This window comes from Numenius arquata, chromosome 2, assembly GCF_964106895.1.
Source record: "Numenius arquata chromosome 2, bNumArq3.hap1.1, whole genome shotgun sequence".
NCBI lineage: Eukaryota > Metazoa > Chordata > Aves > Charadriiformes > Scolopacidae > Numenius > Numenius arquata.
In genome coordinates, this window is record NC_133577.1 from 38,462,796 (window position 1) to 38,489,069 (window position 26,274).

Consider the following 26,274-nt stretch of genomic DNA (forward strand, 5'->3'; position numbering starts at 1 on the left):
CAAAACCATGGGCCAAAACAGGACGACACGAGCCTACATCAGCAGTGCTGCCCAAAGTGTTTAGTTCTGCCATCCCCCTTGATGTAAACTTTTGAGTCCTGACTTTTCCCTTGCTGTTCATATTCTTTTACTGCCTGAGTGTGGTGACAAGGTACAACGGAAATGAGAGTCTGGGGGGAAGGTCAGGGAGGGGCAGTCTTCACCTTCAGCAGCAGAGCCATTTTAGGCATAACATGTTTGTTAAATCAAACTCAAACTATACCCAAGTTCTATTCTTCTCCACCAGCTGCTCTGAGTGATCCTGTGATACTAATGCCTACAGAGCCAGGTGCATTAATAAGCCACATCCCATACATCTTTTCTCAAGAGAGAAACCAAAGCCTGAATAAAGACAGAAGCAGTACGGATGAGAAGATGCCTTTTCTCTGAGCACTGTGGGAAGAAAAAAAAGACCACTTGGATGCAAGAGTGCTTAAATGCTGAAAGCGAAGATACTGATAAATGTAAAATTTTCAAAGTTATCTTTAGGACAGCAGGAGAGGGGCCTTCACAGTATAAATTGTTAAGGGTATTTGCCATCTCTAAACAATGAAATACGTTGCATATGCACTTACATACAAATAACATGTTACTTGTAAATAGAATAAAACCTCCCCTTTAAAGAAAGCATTTAAATATTGTAATTTTTTAAATCAAAAAATTGAAAAATGTAATTATCCAGATCAAATATTATATTATTGGCAGTTAGAAAAACATGCAAAATATTTTACTAAGGTCAATTTTTGCCACCTGATGCATTTGTTATTTAAAACATTACTTTAATAAAAATACACAAGTAATTGAATCATAAACTTTGAAAAAGTAACCCTCAAAATATTAGTGCACCAATAGCAATCCTATTAATTGAAGCATCATTTAAAAGTGTCAATGGCTCTTACAACACCAGCTACAATCCCTTACTAATTTAACATTACAGCTTCATTTCTTGTTCTAATCTCATCTAATTTACCCTTCTTATTTCCTTGCTTCTGGATATGCTAGGTTTGCCACCCAATGAGTTTATTTCACTAGTCATTCACTTTTAACAGTAAAACCAAACTATTTGAGGGGAATAATCTCCCTGCAAATCCAACACAGGATAAAGAGCTCTTATTTATCGAGCATTTTGTGCCTTGAATTGAAGCATTATTGCGAAGAGTGAGCAATAAACAAAAACACCTCAGGGGCCTGGGAGGAGCGATGTAACCAATTACATTTAATTAAATCAAAGGATGGGAGCCCTAGGGTTGAATGAGCTGAAGAACAAATTTGCATTAACACCTAGCAGCCAAACAAGTAGTTCTTGGTTTAGTCTGGAAGTACAATTGTCGCCATCTATTCTCTGCACTGAAGGGGGGCCATTAGCTAAATTCTTAGGAATTGTTTGTCCACTGATGAGGGGCTGCCTTCTCAACATTTCACCTTATCACACATGAAAATTGCCTACTAAAATAAACAGCTTCTTCTGAAACCTAACAAACAAACATTTGTACATGACTCACAAGTTTGCAACTCTGTAACACCTTTGTTCAGAGTCAACAAAGAGAAGAATGCCAGGGCTGCACACCTGAGAGAAGCCGGGACCCTCCCAGCCTCACTGGAGGGGGTGGGAGGGGGGGGGCAGAAGAAGCGGGAAGAATTAAAGTTAATCTGCCCACAATGAATTCTATAAATTGAAACATACAGGATAATGATTACCTACAGCACTTTAAGAACGGATGCAAACATTGAGCCTTTGCTATAATGAGAAGACTTCCTAAGACCCAAGTAATTACCAGTGCAATGCACCTCAAGCCTTCCTCTCCGCTGCGCAGAGGCGGGAGGGAAAGATGATGGAACTGAGAAGAGCAGGGAATGGGAAGGAATAAACACGAGTAGGAAAGTGAAAAGGGGGAAAAGTAGGAGGGAAAAGCTACAAATGTTTAATCAGTCATAAACTACTGTTTCTTGAGTGTTCATTGCACGGTCGTGCTAAAAAGAGTTTACATGTAAAGAAGGTGATTTTTTTGAAGGTGTCTATGAGGCATTTGATAGAGTAGCAATAGCCAGAATTCCCTTTTCGTTATTTAAAGACATAGTTTCAGGGATTTGTAAGTATTATAATTTCAAACAATTAGAGATTTAAACTTATTGTCCCATACCTCATCCCAGACACAAAGTATACCTTAATCTACATCCCCCAAAAGCATACATTAGTTTATCCATTTTCCGTTATACAACAAATGAAAAGGAACATAATGGTTTCAAAACACTTTGCCCTAAACCTCAAGCTAAAAAGGTTGAATTATTAAAATAATTTTTTAGGCAATCAGTGTTCATTGTGCCCTAAAACTGCAACAGCCAAGATTCTCATTTTGAAAAATACTGAACATGCGTACATTATATTTTCTTAGCTCTTGTTCCTTGAATATTAAGATGGTGTGTACAGAGAACAATAAAAGACTTTTGTAGAGGCCTACATGCTCTGATCTCAGTCTTTTCAGGAAGTTAGTTGTTCCCCTCTTGACCTATTAATTTTCTTGCTTTGGAAGAAATTAAACTGCAGTCTTACTCTGGAAAGTACCCATATAAAAATATAATTTTTTTCTTACCACACAAACTTGCTGCCTTTATTTACTCATACCTACATTTGTCTCTCATAATGACAAATAAAAATATGTTTTAGTGCCCTTTTATACACTGTTAAGACCCAAAAAGCTAAAAGAGATCTAATAGCTTGCTTTTAATGAGGTTGGATGTTGGCTAACATTTCCATCTTGTTAACTGAGGTACTACCCAGCTAAAGTAAATCAGAAAACTCTGTTCCAGAACAAACATCTATTATATATGTGCTTTCAGACTACACCTACTTCAGTCTAACCAATTCAACAACTGGAATAAGTGGTTCCTCCCTCTTCTGGACATGAAGAACGAGCAACCTTCTTTGTGTCAGATCTTGTGATAAGGAAGATATATGGAGTGTGAGATAGACTTATTAATCTGAAAAAAAAACCCAAACAGTTATGCTCAAGGTGGGCTATTTTTTCCATTAGATCAACCAACTGATCCAACTGACTGATTAGCATCAAAAGTTTCAGAGCCAAAATAAGGCCTAACAGTGGGAGTTGATGATGAAGCACTGGGATAACACAAGAGATAAACCAGGACTGCCTCCTTCAAGCAGCAGCAAGGTGCTAGATCAGCACAGCATATGGCTGAACACCACCAGTAAGTGTCTAGCTTACCATTTACAAGCACCTGAACTTAGACATGCTTCTCAACAGATCAGAAGTCAATCATCTCAAAGCTGAAGTTAATTGAGTAAAGAAGCACTAATATGTTCTGGAGGTTGTTTTCGTATTTTGTTTTAGAATGTGCTTAGCTAACAAATTTTAAAACCATGCCAACACAAAGCACAGACTCTAGTTTCACATGTATAGTCCTCACCTTCATCAATCCACATTCCTTTAAAAATACCCTCTCTTTCTCTAAATACATACTTGCAGCTTTATGGATACGCTGCTCTGAATATCAGTGTTACTGCCTTCTCCTTCCCAAGATAACTGCAGACCTGATACATTTCCCAACTCTTGGCCATGACCCCTGCAGCAAGGGTATCGGGAGGAAGACTAGGAGTTACTGTGGAACAGCAAGTAGACTATGGGAGAGACGAGGCAATAGGGCAATGCAAGAGGGAGCTCTTGAATAAAATCCCCTACGTTATATTCTACTTATACCTTCCACTGTGTTTAAAAAAAAAATAAAATTATCAAACAATGCTGTATGCACATGAAAATAGTTGGGTGTGCGTTGGGTTCTTTTTTTAAAGCTCATGGATGGCAAGTTAATCAAAATGAATACAGCTAGGTTAGAGGTGTGACATTTAGAAAAAAAACCTTTCCTGGTGAATTCTCTAATTATGTCTACTTTATGAATGAAACCACACAATGGTTAAGAACCTGTGAAATTACCAACCATTTCTAAATGTTCAAAAGTCTGACACTGAGCCTACTGCAGCCATCCACTACTGCAGTGTTGAATCTTTGGACTTATCTACACACAGAAAGGACTGTTCTGGAACTAAGTCTCCATACATACATATAACAGTGAGTACATGGGTTTTGGATGACTATAGTGCACTGTCTCTGAACATGAAATTTCAGCTAAGAAATTTTCCAGAGTGTGAGGTAAGTCAGGATTCCTTTCAGACTGCAGGAATGAAAGCAGAACAGCAAAGCAGAGAGAAGTGCAGCAAAACCAGTGTGACAAGTGATTGCAGGGATAAGAAATGCTGGAACAAAGGAAGAAAGTGATACACAGTCTACAAGAAAAAATTAGAACAGATCATAAATATAACACACGAGACATAACAATTCAACCTCCAGCATTACTTTGTCATGTAAACCACAAAACAGGAAGTCATCACAGTGACAAATGGGATGATGCAATAGCTCTACGAATTCACAGCACAAAACATATACGTTATCAACTACATCTCTAAATACTTACTTTTTCACAAGATCTAAAAGGGACCATACTGTGACAGAACATTCCAGATGGACAGAATAATTAACTTACCTGCTGATGAGCTGTACAAATTCAATTTGCATCCTAAATCCCTACATATCAGAGAGCTACTGCAGCACAATTAAGGTCTTACATTAGTCCAGCCACAAGCTTGGGAGAGGTGATGCCAAGACTGTTCCCAAACAATTGCTAACTACTCTTGAAGATCTATAAAAGATATTTTCTGAAACAAATACATGTTAAATTTGAAGCATGTTCTTGAAGGCAAGATTAGTTTTACAACTTCAAACGTTACTCCAATTTCTCCTCTTTCAAAACATACTATTTATTTTAGTGTACTTCCACTTCTTCCACTTATTAAAAAGACATTTTTCTCAAAGGCATCTAATATTGGGGGGGGGCTTTTTCATTATGGATCTTGAGGTCAACATACTTCTCACTTGCAGTGTTACTTTGTGTTTTTCCTGTCTCATTCTTATCCATTCTATACTATTTTCAAATCTGTTGTGCGCAAATGTTCTCAAAATACAATTATTTCAATTTGAAGTCATTATGTTCTTTTTGATATGCTTCTGTTTACCTTCGTGGAAAGCTGAAATGTGCTGCCTAATTACGTTTGCTTTATCATTCTAATTAAATTGTTAATTAATTGATCTCAGCGTCCTTTAAACAAGATTCATAGCACTGACATACATAACATGGAAAGGCATTTTAAAAAAAGCAGGAGACAGGAGTCTGAAATACCATTGTGCAAAATATAGTTGGAATGGATAGCTAAAATTTTCCACTCCAAACCACTTTGTACTGGTATTCAACTGTGTCTACCACTACATGTTCGATGCTACACTCCTGATGTGTTTAAATCAGAAAAAAAAATAAAATTAACAGTTCAATTTCAAAACAATACACACATCTTGAGTTAAGGGAATATAACATCTTTACGCATGGTAAATGACAGTAAATAGTGACAAACTAAACCAAAGCACTTTTATTCAAAATAACTAAAAAACATCCACTTAAAAAGATGTTAATTAATCCTGCAGGGTACATGCAGGATTTGAAATGAGTCCAAACAATGTCCAGCTTAATGCTAAGAACTTATAAAATGAGCTATCAGGGCCTATTAGTGCATTGTAATGGCTTAGATACTTGAAGAAGTGACCCTAAAATCTCTATTCTGACCTGACTTTCAGAAATGGGGCAGAAGATTGACCTTCACACAATATAATCAGCAAAGGATCTAAAAAATTTATCTCTCTGTTATGTGAAACCACAGTTTTATTTACTCAGGCATGTTCACTTTGGAGTTAAGGTCCACTCAAGCATCATTTCAGGGTTAAAGGTTATAGTATAAAGCCATTATGTTTTCAAGCCGAGTAGCACGCTACCATTTGACTTGCAGTAATATCACAATCAGACGCTACCTTTTTAGCTGGCCCAGCGGTGAGTTTAAGACCCTGGCATATACATTGTAAAATAGACTTGATACTTTCTAGAAGTCATTCAAACTGCATTCGCTCAACTTTAGATTGGTGTATATTTTGTCTATCCTATTATCTATATACACACACAGAGTTTCAAAAAGGTTTATGATCTGTGATCCTGTAGAAGATCTATTTGTATAATAATGAGATTGATTATACGTTCAATATACAACCAATGTACAGGAAAAAAAAAATCAATACTTTGGCTTTCGGGTTCAGTTTCACAATGGGGTCGATGTCTTTGTCTCAGAAAACTGAATAAAGTAACTTTAAAAGTAGCTAGAAGGACAATAAGGATTTCTAAAGTTCTCATTCAACACTTGTTTAAAATTCCTTGCCATTGTTTACCAGTTCCTAGTATTCATTACATACCTATTCTAAATTAACATTTCTTAATAAAGAGCTTACTAAAATAAGGCTCTGTGGAACAGTAAAGTCTAAGTTTGTTCACAAGAAAAGCAGCATTTATAAGACTATTCACAACAACAAACTAAGAGTTTAATAAACTGATGACATTTACACTACATACAATAAATTAGAAAATGCTTACAGTGCTAGCAACATGTGCTGAATGTGGTGGGGTTTGCATTTCAATATTTCTATTTCATGCCTCTTAGAGAGATGGCATAGGTTGTACATACATTTATTTCCTCAAGTGGAATACAGAACTTATGCACGCCTTGACATTAGGTAGGTCTTGAGGAAAAACAGAAAGCCACGTTTCATTTTGCTGTTCTTTAGAACTTGATTCTTACATGAATAAGTCAAAAGTTAGAAGAGTGATTTTTTTTTTAACCATAAGTATTTTGTAACTTTGTAACAAACTAGATGCTTCCTAAAACAACAGAATCTTGATTTTATATGTATTTTTGGACTCACATAGGGACAGTGAAATCTACCACCAACTGCTATATTACTGTATGTAATTTGACCACCACTTATCATTAGTAATTGCCTATCAAAATATAAATATATATATATACATAAAATGCTTTATGAATCATAGGATGACTCATCACAGCATAGGGGTTAGACATACATATGAAGATGCAGAGTACTTTCAAAAAATAAGATTGTTCCTGGATACATTTTTTGCAAAAGCATTCCAGTTATCTTAGCAAGTGCTACTTCATGACATGAAGGATCCCCAGTTTTGTCATCTGAAGTCTGTTCATAACACGGTTATAGCACAAATTTGTACACAAAATTACAAGGATTTCCATTAAAGTAAGATCAAGGTTGTCAAATAAAATACTAGATTTGGAGAAATCCCACTACACCCTTAGCACAGCTGTCTTGCATGTATGCCTTAGGAAGCAACACGTAATTAAATACTGCCACATACTATAGAGACCCACTATTTCCTTTTAGTTCACAGAACTAAAGGCCAGTGTTCATTTAATGACAAAATGATCAATATTTACACTTCACTTAAATATAGCCCCATTTCTTACTTTCTGAATTTACCTTTTAATAGAGCAGGCTTCTCTAGCCTTTGGCTTGAAAGCTGTTATGCAGGCTACCAGAATTCACTGCCCGCTTTTCAGTGTCTCACTCACTTTGAAAGATACCCAACCAGTTTCCCTCAAACAGAACAACTCCTCCACCTCACAGTCCTTACCAACTGTGTTCCTTATAGTACGTGGTGGTGTCCCTGGGGACAGGCATAAATCAGAGACTTTCTTTAGATGAAACCCTGAGGCACAGAAAGAAAAAGCATCCACTAACTCTTGAGTGTCCAAAGCACCTAGAACCTCATTTTTTGAGTATTTGACATTTCTGCCTTAGCTGTTGAAATCAGCATTTCAGCTGTGATTTGCTTCTGCAGATCAGACTCCAGGCTTTCAGAAAAACAATATACTAGCCCACCATCACATAGAACCCAGATGGCAGATGAAGGAAGAGAATCTGCTCTCCAAGCAACAACCAACCGCGTGAACCATCACATCCCCATTTACACAGGCAACTCTAAAATAATGGTGCATTTTGTAGAGCCAAGGACTCAAACATACTTCTGTGGGTATTTTTTGAGGCAAAAAATAACCATCAAAAATCCCATCATCTGGACTATCAGTTTCTCCATAGGCTGTTAGCAGGACTGCAAGTTTCGGACTCGCTCAACTTCTCTATGATCACACAAAGTAAATGAAAACATTGCAGCAGTCAACAAAGAGCAGCAGCTAATAAGAAGGAAAGATGTATTTCACCTGAGCAGTCACAGGAAGGAGATGCACACAGAGATCACTGGAAACATAGTTCTGTTATTGGAATTGTGGGACACATCTTCTGGTGCTCCCACGATTTCTTTCCAGCCCTCTTGAAGCTGAGCTGGCACCGCCTCTGTTGCGCCTTTGACTTCTTGTCTCGGTCCAGTTACGCTTAGGACACATTCATTTCCTTCATTGCGATTTCATCCCAGGCTCCTCTCAAGCCAACCTGGCTTCTCTCGTGAAAAAAAACTCATCAAATATGTCTTTATTTCCAATTCCTCTTCCTGTCCAGCCACTACTGTTTTAATCATTCTTCTCCCCAACATGCTCCTTGCTTTATCCCGCTTTCTGACTAGGCTTACTGTTTGCCCCACTCCCTCCAATCATCATCTGCTCTTAGCATCAGAAAGCAATATAGATCCTTTCCCCATATGTAGGCTATGAAGTCTTATAGTAGAAAAAAAGAACGATTGAAAGATTAACAGCAACCATTGCAGCAGTAGCTGCTACCCTCCTTCAAACTTAAATACATATGAATGAAATTTACAAAATCTACAAATTATGATATATATAAAAATTATGAAATACGTATCTACAAAATCTGAAATATATGAACAGGAAAGTGGCAATATACATTAAGCATTAACTGTATTACTTAAAAATTCCTTTTTGAAATGGTACTTTTAGAATATGAAGTACTAAATTTGTTTTGTTGTCTACTTCTATGCTACCCAACATCCAAATTCCCAATTTAAAAAGAGGAGGAAGTGTAAAATTTGCTTATTTCTATGCCAAGTTTCAATTATCATGCTTCTTATTATTCAGTACTGAAAACATTTCAATAGTTACCAGATTCTCACCTCATTCAAATTAAAATAATTTGGGGGGTGGTTGGGGGGGGTGTGTTTAATCAATTTTAGAGAGAAGACAATGTTTTTTATTCATTTGTCAAGCCCTGCTGAAGACAATGAGATTCTTTATATGAATAAGGCAAGTCAAATTTGACTTGTACTAAAAACAATTGAAAAAATATGACAGTAATTCAAAAGCTGACAATGCTTTCAAACATTTGGGAAAAGATCGCACATTGCAGTTCTAGTTTCATCTTAAAATATTTATGTCACCAGTAAGATCCTACTTCAGGCAGGGTCAAAGTAAACTGTCAGGTAAAATAAACCTTCGACAATACCTTACAAAAAAAAACAACCTGTTAAAAATCCAGGTTTTCTTCTTCCATATATATATATCTATAATGTGAATATATATAAAATTGTATGTGTAATAACTACAGATACCTATATATACAAACACACATATAAAAAAAGCTCATGCCAATTAGGCTGATTTACTTTAAACAATCACAGGATAATCTCATCTGAGCAGTACGTGCATATTTCTCATTTTGGAATAAGAAACATTTTGCAATTGCAAATCAAATCCCTATATTTAAATGCTCAGGTTTGTAAAAGGATCTTAAAGGATATAATTGGGCTCCTCAGTTCCAGAATTTCTTTTTGACAGTTCACACTCAACTACTACACCACTTGTACAGACCTCTTTTCAATGTCAAACCTAGACAATTCTGTTTATTCTAAAAAAAAAAATGCAAAGAACCAATTCATATATGAAAACACAGAGTTTTAATTAATTGTTCCCACTGATCAGCAGTTCAGTCTCATTCTATAACAGCCTTGCAGAATTATCTGGCATAACATATTCCCTCTGTAAGGCTGTCACTTAGTTTAACAAACAGTAAAATATGTTGCTGCATACTTTAATACCAAATATTTACCATATCATTCCCTTAAGAGCACATAAATAGAATCCTCAAAAGGCTATAGCAATTATGAAGAAATACGTATTTGAAATAGTGAGAGCCACAACAGATTTAAAGCACTTAGATGATAAATTTTTATTTGTCTGAAATCATCTATATTGTTGTGCTGTATGAACTGCCAACAAAACTAAATATTTGGAATTCTGTATTATATATGTTGATTGTGATTGTAATTACTTTTGCCTGCCAAAGGAAAATGTGCAGTATTACAACTTCTGGAGGTTAGCACAGTAGACATGCAACTGGCTGCTATATTATACAAACATTCACATTGTAAAGCATTTATCAGCTGGAACAAAGACTGCAACGAATGAAGTCTCTGCTAGGTAGTTGATCTTGAAGGTGCATTTAATATCACTACTATAATTTAAGGGTTTTTTTCAATGCTAGGTATGACAGTGTGCTTCTAATTCTGGAACTGGAAAATTCAGTGGGGATGGGAAGGATAAACACTTCTTTAAGAAGGTGCTCTGAAAATAAGGAAAACAATTCAACAGGAAGTTTATCTGAGCAACCAGTTAGCAGGTATTACTTGGAGAGCTTCCAAAAGCTGATTCTCTCTCCCTTGATTCACAGGATTTCTTCATGTATACCTGTGGGGTTTTTTTCCTTAAAATTATGATAAATTCAAAGACAGTATATTTTACTGTCCATTTAGAAACTAGTGTAGAGATTTTACCTTTAAATGCCAAACCTGTGTGACTAATTTATTCCTGTGTATTTTTAAGCATTTTGTTGGTCTTACTGCCTTTCTGCATAGCTATACAACTCTAAAAGGCAGCTTAAAATCATTGGAGAATGTTGCCTCTTGCTACTACTACCATTTAAATATAAATACTTTTAAGTCAAGGCTTACAAAGCTCTTCTCATTTTAATGCCCAACTTTCGTACCAAGTAAAAAGTCTGCTTCTTCATGAGAATAGTCTCAAAATTCTTTAAGTGTGCCCACACACAACAAAGAATAATTAAATTGTTGTGTGCATTTGATGCCAAACAAATGCATTTGCATTTCTTCATTATGAATAAACATTTGCAAGTCCTTTAACTTGATGGCTACATGTCAGAGTTGCTTCATAAAAAAACAATATATACTGTGCTTTACCAAATCTAAATATAGGTCAAGAAAGTGACAAGTGTCGTACCACAACAACAAAAAAAATTTGAACACAAGCTTTAGCTCATATCTTAGACCCAAGGATTTTCAATCTTTGTCAAAGATTATTATTAAACTAAAAACAGATGCAACAAACCTAGTCCTTGTTATTAGTCCCCCCTTCTGTGATCAGTTATTTTATATTAATAGTTAATTTTTTGTTTTGACACTCTTTCTCACATATGTACTTTTGAAATCAATGTCTACTAATCTCAGCTGACGAAGAGAGAAACATTACAGTTCATAAATACCAATAGTTCACTGCTTCTTACTAAATACCTGCACTAGTCCCATCAGAACCAACCAACCAAAAACCACTCATGTAAAAACCCCAAATTTATGGTTAAAACATCTTCCCCTGTTACTTTAACCTAGGAAATAATGTTAGAATTGAGTCCAATTCACCTGTCAGTAACTAAGCCTCTCCTACAGGAGATGTGCAGCTGAACACCCCTTCCTCACAGGGAATTTATATTGGCTAGTTTTCAACAGAAAATACAATGCACGATTTTAAAAGCAGATTATAGTTATGGACAATATTATCAAATTAATTCTTAGTAGTAACAAAAAAACCTCTGTTTATCTGGCTAAGCTAATTTTTAGCTTTAGCAGAGTCTTTAACCAAACAAACAAAAGGAAATAATACTTTCTACTTTGGGAATGTCCAATTAAATAAAAAATAAATCTATAAATAATTGCCTCAAATTGCCACAATTTCAAAATGAGAACCAATATACAGCAAAGATAAGGACCCTGTATACAAGGCTGCTTGGCCGTATTATGTTTTATTATGAAGACATTCCCGTATTTTAGCCTGACAGAATTTATACTAGGGTGATGATAGAGTGTACAGTGTTTCAGCCGTGTGAATAGGTAAATTTCATGGAACTGGGTATGTGCTTACAGTGAGGCATGCATAAAGCTGCTGTTTTCATGTTCTAAATTCATGTCTACTGGCAGATTGCAGTGGGTTATTTTTCCTGACATAGCGTCATGAGGGATTACTCAATACATTTAGTAATATTGTTTCTTGTCTTACTGTTCAAAAGGAGCTCCAGTGGGTGAGCACATAAAAGCTCTGAGCCCATTCCCTCTGCTAACTCAGGTGTGCTGACCTCACTACTTTCATGAAACCACCTGGTGAGCGTTATAACCATTAGACTCCTGTCTGAAACAAAATTAATTCTACATAAAATCTGCAGCTGCCACATGAGAGGTTAAAAAAAAACAACACAAAAACAAAACAAAAAAATAATAAAAAAAAAACAACAACCCAAACCAAGTGATTCCTTCCATACTTTTTGAAAGACACAGTTGAAGCATCTAAATAAAGGAAAGGATTTAAAACTGTGGATATATCAGGTTAGGAACTGAAACTCCTGTGGTGAATTCCAGCCTATGCCACTCCATGTGTAGAAATGCCTCTTCACCTGAAGGAGGATTACATTCTATTGTCATGGCATCTAGAGCTCAGTTCAGCAATGACCAAGTCTCATTTCTGACACAGCTCTAAGCTCTTCCATTTTGATAATCCAAATGGGTGGCACTTAAAATGAGTGACATTTAAAATGAGCAGCCACTTCTAAAAATGTAGTACTGCACAATTTAAGAAAAAGCTTACAATAAACCTATGTATGGGAGAGGTTAGAAGTCAGGTCAGCTGGTGGCCCTCAACACACCACCACTGTAAGTTGTCTTCGTTCTATCTCCCATTTCTGCCCCATGAACAGCTCTGTAACAAATCTAGAGGCTTCTGAGACTTCCCTCCTGGAAAATGGATCTAACATTTATTTCACAGATGTGATATGGTACAGGTTAATACCAAAAACGCGCTTTTGGGAGTATAGCGCGATACTTACCCTCTTCTGAGCCGATATAAACCACACATTTAAACAAGACAATAAAACTCTTCCTTAAAATATTGGAATTAGCCTAAATATAAAGGGAAACCTAAAAATTAAATTGGGGGACAAATATGTAGATACTGAAACGCACATTCAGCAAGCACCAGCATAGACAGAAAGAAAGTAAATTTAATTCACAAAGCACAGGTCACAGTTCAACAATAAATATCAATAGATAAGGAGCTGGTGCTAAAAGGTATAACGGGCTCAAATTAGTTTCTTTGTAGTCCTGAATATGACTTGCAGAATTCCGTTCCTCAGGTGCAAGAAGCACAAACACATTTGAGTACTTCCAAATTACCAAAAAAGCCCCGAACAAACAAAAAGCCCTACGACCTTGCATTATTTTACATTCCATCCCATTTATGGAATGTGTGGAGATGGGGGAGTAGAGGGTATTTTGGGTAGAGAGCTATTACAATCTAATTCTCATTTTTGCTGGACTACCAAACGCATCCCCAAACCAGCACACATCTCAGTGTAGCTGGAGCTCTCCTTCAGGACAAAGAACTACAAGACAAAACTATGCACAGAAGCTTAGATAGGATACATTTGCGGTACAAATAATTAAAACAATGGCTTTCAGTAAGTGAATGAAATTATAAGAAAAAAAATCATCAGGTGACTTTCAGTGCAGAAGACAATAATGTGTTCTATAATTAAGTATAATGTTTCATTCAATTCATCCTCTCTCTCATCTTCACATAATTAAAAACCCGAAAGAGATTCATGGTTTTCATTCCTTTGTTGCATATTCCATGATAAAGTATAACAACAAAAAATAAATTACAGATTTTAATTAAAAAACCATTCACTAGAGCAACAAGATAAGAGGCTTGTGTATAGGGCAGACGCGGTTGATGTCTTGTATCAAAACTTTAGAAAGTCTTTTGGCAATTTCATGAGAAACAATCTAAATAAAATGTGGCTAAGACAGGTGCAGAGCTGATCAAGAAAACTGACTCTAGAGAATAATTCTCAATGGTTTACTGTACAGCAGGTGATTTTATCAGGTCAAGTTTCCATAAATTGTGCTCTGTTCAGTGTTCTTATTCATCATGTAGATGATGGAAGGAATATGCTTACTAAATTAGCAATATATCAGCTTAGAAAGTCCAGTATATTGAAAGACGGGCATCAAAGGACAAAAGCAATGATGTGGAGAAGCCTGTAAAGAGAGGAAAGAGTTCAACAGGGACAAGTACCAGGTATTGCAATTGGGTGAGAATCATCTGTTACGTAAGTACACAATCAGAAATAACTGATCCCTTTTGAAGAGGATTGGGATCTTACAGCAGGCCAAAAGCTCAACATGAGTCAACAAAGTCATGCAGTTTAAGAGAGGAAAATACAATATTGGGATTATAGGCTGTAAAAAACAAAACCACCTGGTTCACTTAGCATTATGAAGGTCTCGACTACTATGCCCAGTTTTGACACACACTCTTCAAATAAAGATACAAACTGAAGTCTACAGAAAAGTCAGTACCTAGCAAAAAAAACAGCTTGAGAAAAAATAATAGAATTTGCCTTGCTCAACATAAGGAAAAGAAGATACAGGCAATGCCATGTGGTGACTTAAAATACCTAAAAAGCTACTACAAAAGAAAATCTTATTTTTTCAATGAGCAAAACAACAGTAAGTTTAAGCTTTAGTAAAAAAGACTGCCATTAGATATAAGGAGATATTTTCTACCAGTAAGGAGAGTAGATGTGAAATCACCATTACAAGAACCAGTATGTTCTGAATCTCTGTTTTGTGAGCTCGTCACTCAAGTCTTTTGCAGGTGGGCTGCAGTGTTAATTAAAAACCACAAGGCTAGGCCTCCAGTAATTGGTACAAACATGCAGTTGGACATCTATTCCTCACACAATTTTCCATTTACCAAACCACTTGTATAAGGGGCTCTTTTAACCCACCAGGTTTACCAAAACATAGTTATTTAGATTTTTTGAACAATTCCTTGTCCATTTCTTTCCCCGTTATTGCAAATATTTTAAAATATTATTAAAAAAGCATAGAATTTTATTTACCTGTACTGAGACTCAATAAGAGTATGTAATTTGTCAAGTTAAGTACATGAATAATACTGTTACATTAGATTTTTATCTGGTCACTGCTATGTAGATTAGTTTTCATCATACTTTTCAGTCAGAACTATCACCAGACAAAAAAGTTTCAAATGTATATATTATCGGCCAAAGGTTTCAAATCTCATTTCCAGAAATATTTCACTCAAGAAAGTTTCATTTGAATTCAATCCTGTGAACTAATGCTGAATTAAGTTGAAACACTTTACACTATCAATTTTAAAAGAAGAGATGAGTTCATCCATTTGAACATTATTTTTTTTAAATACAGTGCAACTTTTTAAAAGTTCTCTGAAAAGACTTGAAACAAAACCAAACCAAGGTGCAAGTTATGCACAACATTTCCATTACATTTGGAAGGAGAAAACGAAGAACAGGCGCTGTCCTTGCTACCTCCACACTGCAACCACTGATGAGACTATGTTACAATACAGAGAAATATCCCATCTGACATACAAGTCAGATCCCATCAGCAGCTTTGTGTGGCATTGAACAGAAAGTAGATCCTTGATCTATTCCAAGCGTGGCATTCCTTCAGCATGTGTTGCACCTCACGCCTGTACTTTTGTGAAGAGCAGCACTGAAAGCACGGCTAGAACATGGCAAGTAAAAGAAATGGTGAAAACAAAAAGAACGATTACAAAGAAACATCAAAGTTCCACCCAAACTGCAACAACTTACTGCACATCAAGCTAAATCAAGCTAATTTGAAACTATTTATTTGCATGACGCTCAAATTTGAAATATTTTAAGAGAAAACTCTACAATGCATTAGAAAACTTAACTAATAACACAATACATCTTAAAGGGATGCTTGCCATTGTTATCCTACCCTATCTCAATGAAAAAGGTGATTAAGATAAGTTATCTAATGTAAAAGTAAAACCCATGAAATTAAAATCATTCATACTCTTCTCCTTCTAACAATCTAATTTAAGGTGGTATACCCTATCTTCAAATTCTTTTAATTAATTTAAACTGAAAGATCCAGCTTCTCGTGATAACCCATTTAGAATACAGGGAATACTTTCAAAGATGCTTCGGATTTAAGAAGGTCAACACCAGTGCGTAAAGTCAGATCGGCACGAGTAGTACACTTAAAAACATACTTATGCCAACAATTTTTCTACAGATTAAGACAACAGACCTAATGCAAAACCCCAGCTAATCAGTGCCAAGGTACAAAACACTGCTCAGCAATACAGAAAAGTAACTGCAGTTGCTCTAATAGATTCATATATTTTTACCAAAAGGTTTTCATTGGACTACCCTGAACAGAAGGACCAATTATTAAAAAAAATTTAAACTGACCAAAGAAGAAAGAGGGTATTCGGAAGAGCTCACTTGGGCTTCTTCACCTCCCACTTCTCTAAGCTGGTGCCGTATTTGGCAGTATAGGCACAGAGTCAGGTTATGTTGGAATACGCAGTAGAAAAAATATACTTTAGAGGAAACAGAAGCCTGATCACTGTTATGATTATTCTTTTCCATATAGTCTCCTAATAAACAGGAGATTTTAGTGAGTGGGGAAAAGCAGAAGATTGCAAGACAATACTCAAAGCAGACAAGTCACTGATGTTCCATCAAAGATTAGTTTCATAAAAACAATTCTGGTAGCAAGAGTAATTTAAAAGGTACCTGCTTCTCCCCATATATTTATTTTCTGCTCCATTCCATAAGCTTTATGCCAGTTATGTCAATGTGACTGCTTGGGATGATGCTGTAAACTGAATCAGTGAAGTGAATTGGACGGGAAGGCGAGGAAGGAAACAGCTGGTTTTTCTTAACCCTGATCATGAAATGTTTTATTTAAAAGGAAGCAGCATAGTGAATAGTAAATTGCAGGTATCATAAATGTGATATTTCATTCAAAACAACATGTATCGTTGCTATCCAAACACTCTTCCAGTCAATTTATATTTTGTTGAAGGCTTTTGCAAGAGGGTGTGAGGTTGTGACATGGTAAACAATTTCAAACTGCCACGCCATTAGAATGGGAGAAGGCTCTGAAGACAGTTTCTTCAGGTGACGATACCTGCTGAGGCACGGAGAGGCAGAAAGTATATTCAAGTCTGCATGCTCTTCCCCACAGAAAAGAAGACATTTCCTCTAAAAAAAGGGGGGAAACTTCCACAGCAGCACCTGAAAAATGCAATCTGCTCCCTTGTTGATTCTAGGTTACCACGAAATACAGGAGCACCTCTGCTGCCATAAAGGATGCCATCCTATGCTTTTCCCCAGATAGCTTGATGACATCTATCCTTCCAGGCATGATAAATCAGTAGCTTCCAGGATCTCTCCACAGAGGAGCTCAGATACCTTTCAGTCATGCAGCGAGAGCTCTGAAGAAACAAGTAGCTCCCTGAACACATCCTCATATAATGCTACCAGGAGAGAAGACGCCCCTCTTGTTCTAGTTATTTGAGAGGAAGGAAGAAAGAAGGTTCTTTGTTTCAAAGTAGATTTTAAAGTATTTTTTACTTAAAGAAAAAGAAGTTACACAATTACCAGTTTTAAATAAGCATAATTTTAAAATTAATACAATCTGAAAAAAAGAAATGAAAACTAAAATAACTGATGTGGACTTGAAATTTAACAAAAATCTTTCTCTTGTTATCGTCATGAAAAATAGTATATGAAGCAGCAAAAATTATTCTCCAATTTAGCTAGCTCATTTATTTGGGGGGCGGGGTGGGGTGCACAGAGAGAGAAGGTATTTTTAAAACCTTCATTGTTTTTTCCCAATATGAAACTTGTCGCAGAGACTACAATTTCTAAACGTAAAATTAGCACAAACAAAATCAGTTCTAAAAATGGTGAGTAGGTGTTTTGTAACAGAAAATGTTATGTTTTCAGGAAACTGTGCAATGTTTTCCAGCAAAAAAAACCCATTTAAAAAAAAATAAATCAAGAAAACAAGTGAATACGTAATTCTTCTTTTTCTGGATTTCACATTGATTACCTGTTTTCCTGTGTAAACAGAGGTAACAGAATTTAAAGCTATTCTAGTTGCATCTACCCCAAACTGAAAGCTCAAGTCTTTGCTGGATCTACTCGCCTACAGGAGCAACAATTTAGGACTATAAGCCGGGGTAGCTCTGTAACTGTAGCACCCTCTGCTGCTTTTTTAGTTCCAAAACATTTAATTGTACACTCAACCAAGTATAAAATAAAATGAATATATACTGAACATGTTGTTTCTTGGAAATGGTTACATTATTAACTAACGCTATGTGCAGTTTACAAGAAATTGTTTTGCTATTACATTTAGTATATTTGCAATTTTATACCACTTGAGCACTCTGGAATATCTTGTTTCTGTGTTAACATCAGGTAGATACTAGATGAAAATCCCAAAACATGCTGTATTTCACTGCTTAAAATTCTCCTTCACAGACACTGTAGCTTGCTTAGACTGGTGGCAATTAGTAAAGAGGTTTACATTTTGGCCCTTGATCATTTCACTTAAATTAACAAAATACATGCACATTTTGAAATTATTACTGCAGGGATATAATTATACAAGCATTTCAGTCATAACTGCTTTCTCCCACTAGGAATATAGTGGGAGAAGGGGAAGGTGATACTCTCAAAAGCTCATACTTGCAGATTTTCCTTGCTTTTCGGAAAGTCTGTTGCAGAAAAGGTTTTTCTTCTGCAAGGCTGAGCATGGCATGTGGCTCCTGGAGTCAACTGATGCTATCCCATAATGTCACCACTGAACCTTCTGCCTGGGATCCATCAGTTCTTTTAAAGGACTATCTTAGGACTAGATACAGTCTCAGGATGTACCATCTTTTTAACAGATGGCATACTGTTTTCTGAAACGAACAGATTGATCCTTTCCTTCATTCCAGTCCTCTTTTCCCTACCTCCTGTTTGTGCATAGAATTAAAGCTGAATGAAGCGCATTTAGCGCTGCATCCTGTCTGTGTGGAGAGTTCAATTAGAGTTTTCACATGGAAACTGCTCTCTCACAAAGGATGTACAAGAGAGAAAAAAAGTTTCACATTTTACTGGGAAAGTGAAAACCAACTGCAACTTGCAGTGTGAATTTTCATTCACAGTAGCAATCCTACGATGAAAATGCACCTTCAGAAATCTTTCTGAAAAAGAGAGAATACAAGCATAGATACCAAGTTTTAACAAGATGTTGTGCAGAAGCCATTTCCAGAGTTAACACTTGGGACCCTGCAATACGACATTTACAGCTACTGCAATTGGCTTCACTTTTGTTCTGAAGTTGTACTGGTATAAAGCAGCACTTTTGGAAGCAGTCACAAGTATTCCTCAAAAGCTGTTTATTGATATTTTATATAATGCTGCCAGCTAGTGGTACATCTTGTTCTGAGTTGATATCTACTGGGAGTGTAGAGGAAATGGTATTAACTAGAGTCTGCTCTACCACTTTTCCTTTGATGCTTCATGGTGATGTGCCGATTAAGCACCATAAGCAGAAAGATCAAGAAGTGAAACAAAAAGACCATAGAAATGCTCCCTGAAAAAGCTCCTTTTAACACAAGGTACTTAGAAACATTACTAGAAGAAACAAAAAAACTCCCCCCAAAACCACACAAACCATGCTATTTGAAACAAATGGTCATGTTTAAAAAGGATGTAATATTCAACCTGCTTCAGTTTTTACAAAATCTGTTTAATACACAATTATTTAATAAAAAATAACGTCTAGCAAAACATTAATCTTCCTGATAAATAATCAATATGGCAGCCAAAACAAACACACAGAACACTAAAATATTTAACTGTTTTCTGATAATTTGGTACAAATCGTTTAAGCGAGTTTAGTGCCCAGTAAATAAATACTGACTATGCAGTGTGTCTTAAAAGTACATTAAAGTCTCTAATCATTCAATGGGTCCCCTCACGGAGCATGCTACTGTAGATGGGACTGACAGTATGTTTAATACTCACTAGTTCCGTTAGTGTTAGGTATTAGAACAAATAATCTATAAGTGGTAAAGACCATTTTAGAAACGTTTGGGTTTTTTTTTAGGGTAGACTATCATCTGATAATATGAAGTTCTTGAAGAACACCACAGCAATTGTAAAAAACAGTCAACCTAATTTTAGAAATACTACAACTATAGCTACCCTTGGGGGTGAAAGGAGGCAGGATTATTACCTTCCATTTCCACGTTAACACAAAAAGAGCCAAGAAATACAAAAAAGTCAAAGAAAGAGACAATTCAATCAAGGGATAATGGGAGTGTGCACAAATTTGGTCAGGTATGATTCAAGTAGAGCAGCTAAGTAAACACATGGTTGGGGGAACTTTACTATGAGGGTGTGATAGACACATGGTTGCTGTGACTTGGACAGTGGGGACATTTACTCCATACAGGTAGTAGCAAAAAAAGTACAATTATTACACTCCAAGCCAGTACTTCATGCTGCCAGATGATGACTATTTTAGAGTTACCCTAACAGAGTGTAATCTTGAGTGCTTAGTAAAATGGGTATGAATCTGTAATATTATATCAATACCGATAGATACTTATAGACATAAACATCTAAAAATGGGGAAGCAGCGATTCTTGAAACAACTTCACAAACACTGTGTATAATAGCACAGCATGGACCCTCACAGCAATACTGAATCCAAAAGGACAAATATGAATCTTTGTATATACAGAGAAATAGTAACAAGAACTACAGTGTCACATTACTTCTGTGTTAGCATTGGTGTTGTGCCTACTAGAGTAGTAAGTCTTGTTCTACCATCTGCAGTCAACAAGTAGCAGAAATACTGGAAAATGTTAACAGAAGACCTGACAGCACATCTATCAATAGTAAAGCATATGAAAACTTTAGCAGATTAATTAATTTGTGTTAACAAGGACATTTGTGTAGATTGATCACAATCTAAGTACTCAAACAAAGATTAAGAAGTGATGTCACTATATTTAACAGAGTAAGGTACGTTGTCTTGACCCAGAATGCAACGGTTAATATTAAAGCACTTTTAGACATTAAAAAAAAAAAAAAGTATTTTCTCTGCTGTTCAAAATAAATACCTGAGTTGTTATGTAATGAACTACAACAATATTTTTTCTGGATCCAAAACCCCAGTTTGGATTTTTTTTTTTCCTTAATTTTCCCATATTTTTTCCCTTATCGAGGACAGTTTATGAGAATAAACCAGCTTGTTATAGAAGTCCCTCTAGCTTTCTATTCTGAAAAACTACATCAAATCTCTCTAATTGCCTCCCATAATTTAAACAAAGCATTTTCTAAATGCTTTTATCATCAAGCTCATGATGTCTACATCTACAGCCGATGTCAACCGTAATTACAAATATAAATTTTCTTTCTCAGCCTTAATATTATTTTTGGATATTCATATATCCCTCAGATACCATTCCAATTCAGAAATCAGAGAACAAATTTCTCTTTGGGAACTGTTAAAGAATATATCCTGAAGTATTTGGTGACAGAACCACACAACTATCTCAAATGTTCAGAACTGACTGAAAGCTAGCAAAGTTTACAATGGTGAGCACATAATTTATGATTACTTTTTTCCTTTTGAAGGCAAAAGTTTATTAACTAAACTGACCTTTCTGCTAATGAAAAAAACAACATTTACTGAAATACAGCTTTGGAACTCTTAAGTCTGGAGTTTTGAAATGAAACACATATATATCAGACCAGTTTCTATATCATTGGTTTGATAAGGAGGAAGAAATACGCACACATTTCTTGAATATCTATCAAACTTACAGAGAACCCTCCCTTTATTCCATCAGTTTTCTTGTTTGAAAACAAACCAACCAACCAGCCCAAGAAATAAAGCAGAATAATCAAATAAGGATTATATGTATATCTGTAATTGTTAATTATATAATAGTAATTACTCATTACATCAAAAACATTTAAATATTTTCACTCTTTTCCATCCTTCTTTTCCATGATCTACAACAGTTGTGTAATTCAAGCCCATTAACAGCATAGATAATTTTATTAATAAGTATACTGAAGCAGAGCCATACTGGGTCAGACACTGAAGGTCCACTTACAGCTCATCTTGTCTCAGGTTAATGCAGCCAGTAACTGATGCTTAGATAAGAGTGAAAGATCATGACAAACATATCACCCTACTGCCCCATTAATTCTCCTAACATCCAGCACTTCCTACGCCATAAGTAATGTCTTTATATTTAACAGGCACAGTGAATTAGTGAATTTCTCTTGCACAATTTTTTCCCCTTTGCCTTTTGAATCCATGTCACCTCCTAGGATCCAAAACATTCTGTGGGGAGGAATTTCACAACTTGCCTGTGTGCACTCTTTTGTTTTTCTCTGGTTTGAGTTTGTCCTCTCCAAGCTAGAAGCATCATTGTTTGCTTCCTGTGTTCTTGCACTGTTGTTCCTCAGATAGCCGCTGCTGGCCACTGGCCAACACAAATCAATGAGCTAAACTAATTTTTCGTCCAACCCAGTCCAGCTGCTCTAACGTTCCCACTGCAGTCACAGAACCACAGAATCAAAAATAACCTGCACTGGGATGACTTAAGGGTGTATCAAAAAAAACCAACTGTGCTACGTAAAAATAGCGTATCACATAAAACACCATGATAGGCAGATCTGTACCTCTGGCCACAGTAATGGTGTTTCTCAGCTAGATTAAATGGTTATTGAGGGCTCATGCAGAAATATTTTATATTGACACACTTGGACTATCAACATAATACTGTATTTAAATAAAAAACAACTTACAGACATTCCCCGTGTTGTCAAAACTTGTAAGAACATCTTTAACATTTAAGAGTCCATTGTGAAATCTGGAAGAAAACATAAATAGTGACTTTAACAACATATAAATAATCAAAAATAATAATCCTGCCTCTTCAGAAAAGAGGTTCACTGTGCGCATTCACTTCTCACAAAGCCCTTTCACAGACAAGTAGCAAACAGGTACTACTGTAACCACCAGGGGGAAAACAAGGGGACAATCACTTGTCCTCAGTTTCCTCACCTAAATTCATGAACCAGGAACAGGTTTCTCAGAAACTAATAATTTATCAAAACTAAAACATTTCCAAAGAGCATCAATTTTTGTTTAGTTGTGGAAGTCACATATAGGAAGGGAATAATTTTGATAAAGTGATTTCTTTGAAGAGAAAAAACAAAAGACTATTTTCGAACAGCAGCTGTACACACATTCTTATTTTCTCCCACAAAAATCAAGCGCACTTCATTTAATTAATATGAACAATGAAACTGATTAATGTGTTCAGTGAACTGCATTTTCTTTGGTTTTACATTTGCATAACCCAAGTGAAATAAACATTCAAAACTGGGGATAATAAATTAACTGAATTTCACATACCAACTGCAAATTTTAGAACACAATGAGCAAAACACTGACAGCAGCAGAAGGAACACGATCTGAAGTTGGATAATAACTTGCTTATGAAGCTTCCTCTACATGTTACAGATGTCAGGCTAGATGGATTCACATAAAAAAAAAAGCAACTAAATTTTTTAAAGTGTTCCGAGCTAATCTAAGCCCAAAATAAACAAAAAACAACAATAAAAAAAAACTTATGCTTCACAAGAATCAGATCAGATAGGTATTTCACAAATGCATCAAAAAATCTAAAAAGAATTCAGCAAGGCAGCGAAATACAATCTTTTAATAATGTTTCAAATATAGCTTCTAAGGTGTTTAGGAACATGCTAATTTGAAACACAGAAAAAGTGGAAGAAATCCAACAATTCTAGCAGCTACAAAATTAGTTCTCATTCTCTCAGCTTTTCTTTCCTGAAGGAAGATTGTTATAAGAATGAAAAAAAAACCCAAAACAAACTATATCTTTTTTGCAAATATGAAATCTTATATTTATAGTGAAAAAAAAAGCTATTTGTAGCTTCTGATAAGCATAAGCATTAAAGAAACATTTACATGTTAAAGTTTGAGAAGCACCAAACAGTGACTACTCTTAAAAAAAAATTAAAATCAAATGGAAATCACATTAACAAACTGAAATGAGCTCATAAACAGGGGCAATGAAATATATGAGAGATGTTAGAAAAGATTCAACTGGACATTAGAGCTCTTCTCCCAGCTATATAAAGCCAAACCAAAAATACATTCCTACAAGAAACCTACAAGAATTCTGATGGATCCCATGGACTTAAATTGCGATTCTTTGGGTTTTTTTGGCAAGTTTGTTTTCAATCAGATTGGACAACCAATGCAACAGACTTAATTCAAAGGAAGTGACAAGAAAGTGGACAGGATCAGTAGCTCTGCCAACCACAGAGCTGCCCTTTAAACTGTCCCCTGCTGACTCCTTGGCATCCCACAAACTCCGTAATCGTACAGATGTCTGACACAGTTAGGGTCTCTCAGACAGCTGTGAATGCTTCATCTCCTAAATGAATGTAAGATGGGGGTGTGGGGGACGGGAGATGCTGAGACAGTAAAGAAATATTTTAATCTTTGTTGGCATATAGATTAGTCCCAGGATAACATGTTTTGGGTTGTTATTTTCTCCCCTCAATTTCTTTATGTACATAGTCCATATATAAAGGAGATTTATCATGCAAATCTCCAAGCAAAGCAAACAAAGGTGAGGATGAACAATTTAGCTATATAGTACCTGTAGTTCAACAGAATGCTATGAAGAAAGAAGTGGAGTATCCTGGTCTAGAGAAGAATACAATTTATATACCTCAGGGTCAAAACATGGACAAAGGCAAAAAAAGAGAAATGATAAAACCATAACTGTTTTTAACGGGAGATGAGAAGTAGACAGCTCTGAGTACCTCAGGCTGAAGAATAAGCTAAGATTCCACAACAGATGCACGCCACACACTTACTGTTTTTAAAGTTGTCCTGAAATTTTGGTGATGTTTTATTTAACCCAGTAAGTGTTCTTCATTTACATTATTATTTTTGGTACACTCAGTTTTCATTAAGGATCAGTTCTTTCTCTAACTATAAAACAGTCTTTCCATAATTCAAATCAACACACACAAATTTCAAACATATTCTTATATTCATTATTCAGTGGTCAAAAGCTTGCAGTGTCCAAGTACAAACACAACACACTCCAACATTTGCACTCTCGGCCAGCAGAAGCATTTTGCACAGGCACCCTTTTCTGGCCGCATGCAATGTTCAAAGTCTCTTCCTCTAACTGTCTCAACAATCTCTTTCTTACTTTCACAAATACTGCTGGTGGCTAGCACATAAGTGAGCCATAATTTAGTGATGAGAAGCATCCAGCTTTGCTATGAGGGACTTCCTCCTTCTCAGTCTTCCAGATGCCTCCACACTCATTGTGAAACGGGACAGGGTTTAAGCTGCTTCCTTTAGCCTTATCAGCTTATAAAACCTTCACTGAACAAAAGCAGGGAGCAAGCTCCATCTCCTAGAATGAGAAAAGTAGCCACTATCTCAACAGTGATCTGGATAGCAAAGCCATTGCCATTTACTCCAAAAAACACATCTCAGGTCTTAACTAAATTACCATTATGGACTATTTTAAGACTACTCCATATTAGTAGCAGTGAATCTTCCCAAGTCAATTAGCAGGATAGGAAAATACCTCTTCTTGCTGATAAAGCTTTTTCTCCCCACACCATGCTAAAGAATAGGCACTTAAATTCCACTGGCAACCACTTAACATTTAAGGAACCCAAACGGTGAAGAATTGAGAATAACTTCTACTGCAGACAAATTTTAGGACTGAGGAAAGCAACGTGCCAACAGCTGATCTACTTATGAAAGGGAGAACTCAGGGTGACACGTTTCCGAACAGCAACAGCAACATGTTTCTCCATATGGAGGACTGTATTTGTAGAGCCTGCAGACAGACTCTGCACCAGCTACTCTCCCCAACCCTTTTCCATCACAGATCTGACTTGCAGACCAGAAGTTACATGCACCTGTAAACACAGGTATTCTTTAACCCTAAATTCTGTCATAAATTTTATGCTACTCAGTCCTGCACCAAAAAAACACAGCTTCTAGTTTGGGACCAACTGCTCTGCATGTACCTCCCCAGCAGCTCTGTACCAG

At 36.1% G+C, this 26,274-nt stretch overlaps 1 protein-coding gene across 1 annotated transcript in view; it reads right to left on the minus strand.

Moving 5' to 3' along the window:
- Nucleotides 1-26,274, minus strand: part of CAMKMT (calmodulin-lysine N-methyltransferase) — a 219,448-nt gene that overhangs the window by 181,319 nt on the left and 11,855 nt on the right. Inside the window, exon 3 of the mRNA XM_074168885.1 lies at nt 22,962-23,026. Within this exon, the coding sequence (XP_074024986.1) occupies nt 22,962-23,026 (65 nt within the window). The remainder of the gene's footprint in view (nt 1-22,961; nt 23,027-26,274) is intronic.